Below are 13,211 nucleotides of genomic sequence, written 5' to 3'. Positions count from 1 at the left end.
AATGATAAAGTGAATGGGAAGATTTTTTAAATCCTGGAGGTTTATTTATTTATTGAGACAGAGTTTAGCTCTTGTCGCCCAGGCTGGAGTACAATGGCACAATCTCGGCTCACTGCAAACTCCACCTGCCAGGTTCAAGTGATCCTCCTGCCTCAGGCTCCCGAGTAGCTGGGATTACAGGCGCCCGCCACCATGTCCAGCTAATTTTTGTATTTTTAGTAGAGATAGGGTTTCACCATGTTGACCAGGTTGTTCTTGAACTCATGACCTCAGGCAATCTGCCCTCCTCGGCCTCCCAAAGCACTGGGATTACAGGCGTGAGCCACTGCACCCGGCCAGGTCTATTTATTTTTAAAGGACCTTAGGAATCACCCTGCTCAGGGTTCTAACCTAGAGCCCAGGAAAGTCTGTGGATGTCCTGAGGTTCTTTTACAGCATTTAAGTAGATACCTCCTTGCACATTTTTCTGTAAAAGATTCATTAGCTTTCTTTGTATTCTCAGAGGGGTCTGTGTTCTAGTTTAATATACTTACATTAACAGATGAGGATGCTAAAGTTAATGAAATCAAATGGATTCTCTGATAGCACACAGTAATAATTCACTAGGAGTTGGCCGGGCGTGGTGGCTCACGCCTGTAATCCCAGCACTGTGGGAGGCCGAGGTAGGCGGATCACAAGGTCAGGAGATCAAGACCATCCTGGCTAACGGTGAAACCCTGTCTCTACTGAAAATACAAAAAATTAGCTGGGCATGGTGGCGGGCGCCCATGGTCCCAGCTACTCGGGAGACTGAGGCAGGAGAATGGCATGAACCGGGGAGGCGGAGCTTGCAGTGAGCCGAGATTACACCACTGCACTCCAGCCTGGGGGACAGAGCATGAGACTCCATTTAAAAAAAAAAAAATCACTAGGAATTTATATTATAAGCAAATATTGGCTGGAGGCAGTGGCTCATGCCTATAATCCCAACACTTGGAAGGCTAAGGCAGGAGGACCCCTTGAGGCCAGGAGTTCAAGACCAGCCTGAGCAAAATAGTGTGGCCCCCATCTCTACAAAAATAAAAATAAAGGCCGAGGGCAGTCACTCATGCCTGTAATCCCAGCACTTTGAGAGGCCGAGGCGGGCGGATCACTTGAGGTCGGGAGTTGGAGACCAGCCTGGCCAACATGGTGAAACCCGTCTCTACTAAAAATACAAAACTCATGGCATGGTGGCAGGCACCTGTAATCTTAGCTACTCAGGAGGTCAAGGCAGGAGAATCACTTGAACCCAGGAGGCGGAGGTTGCAGTGAACTGAGATTGACTGCACCATTGCACTCCAGCCTGGGTGACAGACTGAGACTCTGTCTCAAAAATAAAAATAAATAAAAGTAAACATTAGCTGGGCATAGTGACATGTATCTGTAGTCCCAGCTACTCCCAGCTACTTGAGAAACTGAGGCTAGAGGATCACGTGAGTCTAGGAGTTCAAGGCTGTTGGGAGCCCTGATTGTACCACTGTACTCCAGCCTGGGCCATTATCCTCAGGACTGTTAAGGTCGTGAAAAACAAGGCAGACTGAGAAACTGTCCCAGACCAGAGCAGACTAAAGCAACATGACAATTAAATGCACTATAGTATCCTGGATGGGATTCAGGAACAAAAAGAGGACATTAGTGGAAAAATCGATGAACTCCAAATAAAGTCTGGAGTTAATAATAATGTCCCAATATTGGTTTCTTAGTTTTGGCAAATGTACCATGGTAATGCAAGATGCTAACAATGGCCATCTTTGCAACTTTACTATAAATCTAAAATTTCAAATGTTAAAGTTCATTTAAGAACTATTATTCATCTTAGTTTTTTGCACTGATTCTCACAGATATCACAAAATGTGAATACAATATTGTCAGCTGAGCCAGACCAGCCAGCTCTGGTGGTTGTGATGAAAGAAGGACTGGCCATTGATCAATATTATGCTCACTTGCATTGATTTTTCCAAAACCTACGTTGAGTGTAAGAGAAACAAATATGAGATTCAATACAACCGAGTTACACATAACAGCACAAGCACGAACCCCTGAATGGGGAGGATGAGTTAGGTGTCATGGATCCATGCCTGTGCTTGGCCTTCGAACTGCAGCCCACCTCTGACACAAAATCGTGCAGTGACTTTGGATATCTTCTTTTTTTTCTTTTTTTTTTTTGAGAGTCTTGCTCTGTCACCCAGGCCGGAGTGCAGTGGCACAATCTCGGCTCACTATAACCTCTGCCTCCTGGGCTCAAGAGATTCTCCTCCCTTAGCTGGAGTACAGTATTGCCATCTCAGTTCACTGCAACCTCCGCCTCCTGGGTTCAAGCGATTCTCCTGCCTCGACCTCCTGAGTAGCTGGGATTACAGGTGTGCACCACCATGCCATGAGTTTTGTATTTTTAGTAGAGCCAAGGATTCACCATATTGGCCAGGCTGGTCTCGAACTCCTGACCTCAAATGATCCACCTGCGTTGGCCTCCCAAAATGCTGGGATTACAGGCATGAGCCACCGAGCCCGACTGGGTGTCTTATTTCTTTTTTTTTTTTTTTTTTTTGAGACGGAGTCTCGCTCTGTCGCCCAGGCTGGAGTACAGTGGCGCAATCTCGGCTCACTGCAAGCTCCGCCTCCCGGGTTCGCGCCATTCTCCTGCCTCAGCCTCTCCGAGTAGCTGGGACTACAGGCGCCCGCCACCACGCCCGGCTAATTTTTTTGTATTTTTAGTAGAGACGGGGTTTCACCGTGGTCTCTATCTCCTGACCTCGTGATGATGGGATTACAAGCGTGAGCCACCGCGCCCGGCCAGGGTGTCTTATTTCTAAACTTTAACCTGCTTGACCTTAAAATAAGGATAACAGACTTGATAAGGTGGCTCACGCCCATAATCCCAACACTTTGGGAGGCCAAAGCAGGAGGATCACTTGAGCCTAAGTGTTGAAGAGCAGCCGGCAATATAGTGAAACCTCATCTCTACAAAAAGTTAAAAAATTAGCTGGACATGATGGTGCATGCCTATAATCCTAGCTATTCAGGAGGCTGAGTTGAGGAGATCACTTGAGTCCAGAGGCAGAAGTTGCAGTAAGCTGAGATTGCACCACTGCACTCCACCCGAGGCCCTGTCTCAAAAATAAAGTAAGGATAACAGAAGTACCTACCTCAAACAACTGTGAGAATTGCTCAGCATAGGACCTTACAGAGCCTGTTATAGGGCCTGGAGGAATTTGATAAATTGGTATCACTACTATTATTTCCACCACTAAGGAAAGAAAAGCTTTACTATAGATCTTGTCTCCATTGCCCATAAAATAAAGCCCAAATTCCTTAGCATGACTTCTAAAGCCAATTATGTCATATGTGAGTAGCTTAATTTCCTGCAGCTATTCTTCCCACGCCCTGAACTGCAGCCCCAGTGAACTTTCCAGAGCTTTCATACCCGTTTTCTCTGCCTCAGTCTTCCCCTGTAGCTCATTCTTCACGACCTCACATCAGTGCCCCTTCTCTGGGAAGCAGTTCTTCACTCTCCTATGATGTTGCTTGTCCCTCCCTTCTGTACACCCATGGAAGCGGACCTGTCCCAGTTATAACTCATCACCTTGTACTGCCGTTGTTTACCTACCTAGCACCTTTGCTAGATGTAAAAATCAGAAGATCAGAAGTCCTTACTATTTCATCTCCACATTCTTCTGGTGCTTGACACATCGTTGTTACTCAGCAAAATGGATGAGTAAATTGAATGAATAGAAACAGAGGTACTGCAGTTGCTCAGAATTGTTTTGGAGAATAATTGATGAAAATTTATCATTGGTTTTTATTTTTTTATTTTATTTTATTTATTTGTTTATTTTTTTGAGACGGTTTTGCTCTGTTGCCCAGGCTAGAGTGCAGTGGCGCAATCTTGGCTCACTGCGAGCTCTGCCTCCGGGGTTCACGCCATTCTCCTGCCTCAGCCTTTAGAGTAGATGGGACTCCAGGCCCCCACCACCACGCCCAGCTAATTTTTTGAATTTTTAGTAGAGACGGGGTTTCACCATGTTATTCAGGATGGTTTCGATCTCCTGACCTTGTGATCCACCTGCCTCGGCCTCCCAAAGTGCTGGGATTACAGGCGTGAGCCACCGCACCCGGCCTGGTTTTTATTTATTAAAACCTCAATTAGTTCATAGGAATAAAGACTGATATTATCAGATGATATTTACTACTACTTTATTTACTGTTTATCTATAAAAACATTTAATATAATTATTTGAGAAATTTGATCTTGCCTTTCTGGTTTTGTTTGTTTGTTTGTTTTTGTCTTCAAGGTTCCAGTTACAGCCATCCCTTGTCATAACTTTTGAACTGTATTTGGAAAAATACTGGCCGGGAAAGAAAAATGATAAAATTTTTCCTCATGGTGAATAAACAAGGGCAGACTCGACTTTCTAAGTACTATGAACATGTGGATATTAATAAGCGTACACTTCTGGAAACAGAAGTCATAAAGAGCTGTCTCTCTCGATCCAATGAACAAGTAAGTCTCTGGTCCTCTCTTTTATCTCTGCATTCAACTCATCCTTGGCAGATTTGTAATTACTGAGTCTCAGGGGCCATCATTTTCTTTGAGCTATATTCCTTCAACAGCTACTAGAGAAAATAAGTGATGTGAAACGAAAAACTGAAAGAAGCATAGCTCTCTTTACATCCCTTTAAGAAAACAAAAACAAGGAAAACCTGGAAGAATCTTGGGTTCTTATTTAAGTCAGCATATTTGTCTCAATGCACCTTGGAAACGACAGTAAAATTTCCTTCTGCTAATAGACACTTCTTCTTTTTTCATTCCTGTGAATTCAGCCCTTGAAACTCTCATGAGTTCCTGTAGCAGGTAGCTTTCTATAAGCCAAAAAATGAAGATCAGATTATTGGTATAGAAGTGAATACTGAAGACCCATTTTGTGCCAGAGGATAATAATATTATTCTCAAATGGGGTGGTTTTATTCTGCTTATTATTTTTGTAAATATACCACCAATATAATACTGAAACCAGTGATTTAAAAACAAAACAAATTTGATTTTATTATCTAGGTGGGGAAAATGGAAATTAAGAATTCATGTGAAACAACAAATTTATCCAGCTTCCAAAATGGAGGTTACGGCTGGGTGCAATGGTTCATGCCTGTAATCCCAGCACTTTGGGAGGCTGAAGCGGGTGGATCTCCAGAGGTCAGGAGTTCGAGACTAGCCTGGCAAACATGGTGAAAAATTAGCTGGGCGTAATTGTGCACAACTGTAGTCCCAGCTATTGGGGAGGCCGAGGCAGGAGAATTGTTTGAACATGGGAGGTGAAGGTTGCAGTGAGCCAAGATTGCTCCATTGCACTCCAGCCTGAGCAACAAGAGCAAAACTCTGTCTCAAAAAAAAAAAAAAAAAAGGAGGCTAAATAACGAATTTTAAAAACTGAGTCCTTTTTTTTTTTAATTTAAGAAAAGTTTTTTTTTATTATACTTTAAGTGCTAGGGTACATGTGCACAACATGCAGGTTTGTTACATATGTATACCTGTGCCATGTTGGTGTGCTGCACCCGTTAACTTGTCATTTACATTAGGTATATCTCCTAATGCTATCCCTTCCCCCTCCCCCCACCCCACCACAGGCCCCGGTGTGTGATGTTCCCCACCCTGTGTCCAAGTGTTCTCATTGTTCAATTCCCACCTATGAGTGAGAACAATTTTTTTTTTTTTTTTTTTGAGATGGAGTCTTGCTTTGTCACCCAGGCTGGAGTGCAGTGGCGCCATCTTGGCTCACTGTAACCAACCTCTACTTCCCGGGTTTAAGTGATTCTCCTGCCTCAGCCTCCTGAGTAGCTGGGATTACAGGCGCGTGCCACCACACCCAGCTTATTTTTGTATTTTTAGTAGAGATGTGGTTTCACTATGTTAGTCAGGCTGGTCTTGAACTCCTGACCTCAAGTGATCTGCCTGCCACAGCCTCCTAAAGTGCTGGAATTACAGGCATGAGCCATGTGCCAGGCCAAAAACCAAGTCCATTTTGCAAAGAATTTTTTCCCTAGCTCATACCTTGAACACAGTTTTTTTTTGTTTGTTTGTTTTGTTTTTTTTTTGAGACAGAGTTTTGCTCTTGCCCAGGCTGGAGTGCAACAGCACTATCTCGGCTCACCACAACCTCCACCTCCCAGGTTCAAGCGATTCTCCTGCCTCAGCCTCCCAGGTAGCTGGGATTACAGGCATGTGCCACCACACCCGGCTAATTTTGTATTTTTAGTAGAGACAGGGTTTCCCCATGTTGGTCAGGCTGGTCTTGAAATCCCGACCTCAGGTTGTCCACCCGCCTCGGCCTCCTAAAGTGCTGGGATTATAGGCATGAGCCACCACGCCCGGCCCCTTGAACAAAATTTTTATGAAGAATTTTATTTAGAGAATTACTTAATCCAGGTCCTAAACTTGCCAGATCTGTTGGAAATTACTCAACAACTGAGGGAAAATCAGAAAACTTGTTTAAGTCGTGCATTAATTTTGTCAGTTCTCCATTTCACTGCATAATGGGCTGCCTGTGAGCACCAGTGCTAAATCATCAAATATTAAACTACATCAGTGCTCAGAAATAACACGGTACAAATGTGTCTCCCTTGGCATCTAAACTGATTTTTCAGTTGGGACATCTCAGAGTTCCTCTTTGAATTACTGCTTTGGCCTGCCATGGCACACACTGTTTCATGTTGTCAGACGGAAACAGAAACTGTTAAAGGGCTGTTAATAGCCACATACTTTAAGTAAAAGTAAATACTCTTAGAAGCATTCCTATTTGAATCTTTCTGCAGAATGCAGGCACTCAATTTCAAACATCATTTTTCACTGATAGGTTACCCTTTGAAATGAAAGCTTTGGAATGAATATACTGTTAGATACTTTTGATGCATTCTAAATTATTTTTGAAAGGAGCCCACTGGGCTTTTGGCATAATCAGGCACCAAAGTAGCATAATAGCAGCTTAGTTTTTATCCATAGAGGTGCTTTGATACTTTTTTTTTAATGTCAGAAACTCCTGAGAAGCTTTGAAAAATGTTCCTCAGTTCTTTCAAAAAGGTTGTGTTTCCTTGAAAGATCCAGCTGAGCAGAGATCCCACTGCTCTACAATGAGCCAAATGCTGCAGAATGCTTCTGTACTCATTACCTTTATCCTAATTTTAAATAAAAGCCTAAATTCCTCCAGATGGCTTTCCCATAGAGGAATTTCCATGGTCAAAATTTGCAGCTTCATTCCCAGGTGCACCCGGGCACCTAAGAGCAGCACATCCCGCACACCCTAAAATCCGGAAGAAGAGTAACCTTGTGCTTCTGCCCACTCTCCACCTCCCATCCACTCAGCGCCTTCCCATAACTCTTTGTACAAAGGCAATAGGAAAGGGATGAATGAGAAGGGAGTTTTATCCATGTGTCTGTGGTGGCAGGCTAGTTATTAATTCATATGAAGCAATGTTTACAATGCGAGATTTTGTCTAGCATCTGCCACAAAGAAGCCATCTTTAAATAATTTATAAAATAATCTACATGGATTCTTTTCATGAGTCTAGGAAAAAGCAACCAATTTTTGTTTGTACCATCTATTTGGCTCCTCAATGACTATTAAATAGTATAAAACTGAGAATATCTAATTGCTTCCAAAACAATCTTGGGGAGGTGAGAAGAAGAAAATCTTCTTTATCGTGTTTGCTTATTTTCGCTTCAGAGGCACTTTAAAATGCTGATTATTCATTACCTTTGCCTGCTGAGTTCCACACAGAGGCAAGCAAAGGAATAAGAAGGAGTGTAAGTGGGAACCCATGTGAACACTCAGACTTTTTTCCAAGACTTCTCCAGTTTCCACTAGAGATGCTTCTAAGTGGTCCCCTGAATATTGTAAGAAGGTCACCAGTGGCTGTGTAACATCTTAATATTCTATATTTCTAGGAATGTTTGTCAGATAAATCAGAACCTAGAACTTATGCGTGTCATTTTAAAGAACTCTCTCTCAGCCACAGGAATTAATATCTCATTGTGTTTTGTCTAGTGCTCTTTCATTGAATATAAGGATTTTAAGCTGATATATCGGCAGTATGCAGCTCTCTTCATTGTGGTTGGAGTTAATGATGCTGAGGTAAGATAATAGAAGAGACCTTGGAAAATGCAAGAATTTCTTTCTACTTGCCTCCCTAAGAATTATGACTCTCTTGATTTTTTTTAGACAGAATTTTGCCCTGTCGCCAGGCTGGAGTGCAGTGGCGTGATCTCAGCTCACTGTAACCTCCACCTCCCAGGTTGAAGCGATTCCCCTGCCTCAGCCTCCCAAGTAGCTGGGATTACAGGCACGTGCCACCACACCCGGCTAATTTTTTGTTAAGAGACAGGCTAGAGTGCAATGGCACAGTCATAGCTCACTGCAGCCTTGAATTCCTGGGTTCAAGCAATCTTCCCATCTCAGCCACCCGACTAGCTGGGACTGCAGGCTCACACTCCCAAGCCCAGCTTATTTTTTTGCTTTTATTTTTTTTTAGAGATGGGATCTCACTGTATTGCCCAGGTTGGCCTAGAACTCCTGACTTGAAGCGATCTTCCTGGCTTAGCCTCCCAAGTAGCTGGGAATACAGGCACAAGCCACTGTGCCTGGCTAGGATCTTGGTTTCTAGCAAGGATGAGGAAAGCTGTGTGGAAGAGAAATATCTAGGATGTTTCTTGGATTAGATCAGGAGCTTGCAAAGTAGAGAGGCCTCAAACCACAGAATGCCTTTTTCTGTTGTAAGCAATACCAGTGCCCTGCCCTTATTCTCTTGAACAATGAAGCAGGTCAGATAAGTATAGAGGCCAACTGATTTTGGCATTAAACATGGGCTGAGGCTGGGTGCGGTGGCTCACGCCTGTAATCTCAGCACTTTGGGAGGCAGAGGTGGGCGGATCACGAGGTTGGGAAATTGAGACCATCCTGGCTAACAGAGTGAAACCCCATCTGTACTAAAAATACAAAAAATTAGCTGGGCGTGGTGGCGGGTGCCTGTAGTCCCAGCTACTTGGGAGGCTGAGGCAGGAGAATGGTGTGAACCCGGGAGGCGGAGCTTGCAGTGAGCCGAGATTGCGCCACTGCACTCCAGCCTGGGCGACACAGCGAGACTCCATCTCAAAAAAAAAAAAAAAAAAAAAAAAAAAACATGGGCTGAGATATCAAAAGCCAGAGAAAACTATAAAGACGATTGTATGGTAATTACATCACCTCAAATTTATTTGGTTCACCCCTTCACAAATGCCACTCCCAAATCAATAGCACTTATGGCCATGGAATCCCTGAAAGGATGTTTTAGATCTAACTGAAATATTGATTGGTTGTTTTTTATCCATGAACCAAACTTTGAAGTGGTTTTCCCATCTTCACAGATAGAAAAATGATGGCATGAAGAGCCTGAAAAATTGCTTAAGCCAATTTGTGGTAAAGTCAGGAAATAGATTTAAGAACTCTAAATGCTAGACACTAAGATTTTAATCTGGCTAGATTAATCATGGACTTCAAAAAAAAGAAAAAAAGATTCTTTTGGAGACGGAATCTCACCCTGTCACCAGGCTGGAGTGCAATGGCATGCTCTCAGCTCACTGCAACCCCCGCCTCCTGGGTTCAAGCAATTCTCCTGCCTCAGCCTCCTGAGTAGCTGGGACTACAGGCGCCCGCCATCACGCCCAGCTAATTTTTGTATTCTTAGTAGAGATGGGGTTTCACCTTTTGGCCAGGATGGTCTTGATCTCCTGACCTCATGATCCACCTGCCTCAGCCTCCCAAAGTGCTGCCATTACAGGCACCCAGCCTAAATTTTTTTTTTTTTTTTTTTTTTTTTTTTTTTTGAGACGGAGTCTCGCTCTGTCACCCAGGCTGGAGTGCAGTGGCGCAATCTCGGCTCATTGCAAGCTCCGCCTCCCAGGTTCACGCCATTCTCCTGCCTCAGCCTCTCCGAGTAGCTGGGACTATAGGCATCCGCCACCACACCTGGCTAATTTTTTTTTGTATTTTTTAGTAGAGACGGGGTTTCACCGTGGTCTCGATCTCCTGACCTCGTGATCCGCCCGCCTTGGCCTCCCAAAGTGCTGGGATTACAAGCGTGAGCCACCGCGCCCGGCCCCAGCCTAAATTTTTTAAGACATGGTCTCTCTCCATCACCCAGGCTAGAATGCAGTGGCACCTTCACGTCTCACTGCAGCCTTGACCTCCTGGCCTGAAGTGATCCTTCCACCTCAGCCTCATGATCCCGAGTACCTAAGACTACAGGCGCACACCAAGATACCTGGATATTTTTACTCTTATTTATTTATTTATTTGATTTTTTTTTTTTTTTTTGGGGACGGAGTCTCGCTATGTCACTCAGGTTGGAGTACAGTGGCACGATCTTGGCTCACTTCAATCTCAGCCTCCCAGGTTCAAGTGATCCTCCTGGGTTCAAGCAATTCTCCTGCCTCAGCCTCCCACGTAGCTGGGATTACAAGCGTGTGCCACCATGCCCAGCTAATTTTTGTACTTTTAATAGACACGAGGTTTCACTATGTTGGCCAGGCTGGTCTCGAGCTCCTGACCTCAAGTGATCTACCCATCTCGGCCTCCCAAAGTGCTGGGATTACAGGCATGAGCCATTACGCCCAGCCTATTTTTTTATTTTTTGTAGAGAAGAGATCTCATTATGTTGCTGAGGCTGGTCTTCAACTCCTCGGCTCAAGTGATCCTCCCACCTCGGCCTCCCAAAGCAGTGGGGATTACAGGTGTGAGCCATCACACATGGCCTTTTTGTTTTTTAAGATAAGACCTCGCTCTGTTTCCCAGGCTGGAGTACAGTGGTGCCATCATAGCTCACTGCAGCCTGGAACTCCTGGGGTCAAGCCATCCTCCTGCCTCAGTCTGGCAAGTAGCCGAGACTACAGGCATGCACCACCACACCTGGCTAGTTTTTAAGTTTTTTATGGAGACAGAGTCTCACTATATTGCCTAGGCTAGTCCTGAACTCCTGGCCCCAAGCCATCCTCTCACCTTGGCCTCCCAAAGTGCTAGGATTACAGATATGAACCATCACATCTGGCCAAAAAAAAAATCCTAGAGGTTAAGGTTTATCTACATTTCCCCTATTGATAGGCATCTTTTAAACAAGTGAGTGATAGAACTGTTCTGAATATTTGTCAGTGGGAGGCTACTTTCCTCACATTATCAGTTCACTAAGCCACATGCTCTAAAACCTGGAAGCTGACTGGGAAGTTCTATGTCTGGTTTACATGAGAGCGACACTAAAATTGATTGTACCTTTCTTCTTTTATTTTAGAACGAGATGGCTATTTATGAATTCATTCATAACTTTGTGGAAGTTTTAGATGAGTATTTCAGCCGAGTGGTAAGTCTAATGGCTAAAAAATGGTTTACTTCCTCAACCCAGTTTCCCAGAAATTGAGTCTCTTTGGATCTATATCAAGAACATGTGTTAATACCGAGTTTTAATAAGTAAAAATTAAAACTTAAGTGATGCCAAATTTTCTTTATCTTTCCTTCTGGTTTATCCAAAGTGTTACAAGCCTATACATGCCTGAGATCTTTATAAAGAACTGGAAAAAAAAAAACCTCTTATAGCTGGGTGTGGTGGCTCACGCCTGTAATCCCAGCACTTTGGGAGGCTCAGGCGGGCAGATCACAAGGTCAGGAGCTCGAGACCATCCTGGCTAACACGGTGAAACCCAGTCTCTACTAAAAATACAAAAAATTAGCTGGATGTGGTGGCAGGCGCCTGTAGTCCCAGCTACTCTGGAGGCTGAGGCAGGAGAATGGCATGAACCTGGGAGGTAGAGCTTGCAGTGAGCCAAGATTGGGCCACTGCCCTCCAGCCTGGGCAACAGAGCAAGACTCCGTCTCAGAAAAAAAAAAAAAAAACTCTCTTATTTGTTTTCTCCCAATTATGAGCTTTGGCTATCTGACTTGCCCCCTCTTTTCTTCTTCCTTCTGCTTTCTTTTTTTATTTTTTATTGTTTATTTATTTTTTTATTTTTTGAGACAGAGTTTTGCTCTGGTTGCCTAGGCTGGAGTGCAGTGGCGCGATCTCAGCTCACTGCAAGCCGTGCCACCACGCCCAGCTAATTTTGTATTTTTAGCAGAGATGGGGTTTCTCCATGTTGGTCAGGCATGGCTCAAACTCCCCACCTCAGGTGATCTGCCCACCTGCCTCGGCCTCCCAAAGTGCTGGGATTACAGGCGTGAGCCACCGCGCCCGGCCCCCTCTGCCTTATTTCCCAAGACACCAGGATGCTTTTCGCTTTAAGAATCATTCCCATCCAAACCCTTGTTTTGAGGGTCAAAAGTCAATTCTCCTTAGAGAATATGTGAGCTCCTTTCCAAAAATCTTTTTAAAGCCATTTAAATAGCTATATTGAAATATATTTTATGTATAATACAGTTCACCCATTTAAAGTGTGTAATTGGCTAGGTGTGTGGCTCACGCCTGTAATCCCACCACTTTGGGAGGCCGAGGCGGGTAGATCACGAGGTCAGGACTTGAAGACCAGGCTGGCCAAAATGGTGAAACCCTGTCTCTACTAAAAATACAAAAAATTAGTTGGGCATGGTGGCACCTGCCTGTAATCCCAGCTACTCGGAAGGCTGAGGCAGAGAATAGCTTGAACCCAGGAGGCAGAGGTTGCAGTGAGCCAACATCCCACCACTGCACTCCAGCCTTGGTGACAGGGCGAGACTCCATCTCACATAAATAAATGAATAAATAAATAAATAAAGTAAGCTGGGCACGGTGGCTGACTCCTGTAATCTCAGCACTTTGAGAGGCCGAGGCAGGCGGATCACGAGGTCAGGAGATCGAGACCATCCTGGCTAACACGGTGAAACCCTGTCTCCATCCTGGCTAACACGGTGAAACCTGTCTCTACTAACCATACAAAAAATTAGCCGGGTGTGGTGGCGGGCGCCTGTAGTACCAGCTACTAGGGAGGCTGAGGCAGGAGAATGGCATGAACCTGGGAGGTGGAGCTTGCAGTGAGTGAGCTGAGATCGTGCCAGTGCACTCCAGCCTGGGCGACAGAGCAAGACTCCATCTCAAATAAATAAATAAATAAATAAAATAAAGTGTATAATTAAGCTGGGTGTGGAGGTAAGCACCTGTAGTGACAGATACTCAGGAGGATGAGGTGGGAGGATTTTAGGAAATTT

The 13,211-nt window shown here is 44.4% G+C and overlaps 1 protein-coding gene across 4 annotated transcripts in view; it reads left to right on the top strand.

The window, feature by feature from the left end:
- Window positions 1-13,211, top strand: part of AP4S1 (adaptor related protein complex 4 subunit sigma 1) — a 69,964-nt gene that overhangs the window by 38,584 nt on the left and 18,169 nt on the right. For all 4 annotated transcript variants that reach the window (XM_003260719.4, XM_003260720.4, XM_030804286.1 and 1 more), the window contains 3 exons: window positions 4,314-4,522; window positions 8,058-8,144; window positions 11,329-11,397. In XM_003260719.4, the coding sequence (XP_003260767.1) occupies window positions 4,385-4,522; window positions 8,058-8,144; window positions 11,329-11,397 (294 nt within the window). In that variant the 5' untranslated portion in view covers window positions 4,314-4,384. The remainder of the gene's footprint in view (window positions 1-4,313; window positions 4,523-8,057; window positions 8,145-11,328; window positions 11,398-13,211) is intronic.

This window comes from Nomascus leucogenys, chromosome 22a (genome assembly GCF_006542625.1).
Source record: "Nomascus leucogenys isolate Asia chromosome 22a, Asia_NLE_v1, whole genome shotgun sequence".
Lineage (NCBI taxonomy): Eukaryota > Metazoa > Chordata > Mammalia > Primates > Hylobatidae > Nomascus > Nomascus leucogenys.
Note: the sequence above shows the minus strand (reverse complement) of the source record. Positions and strands in the feature narration are given on the sequence as shown.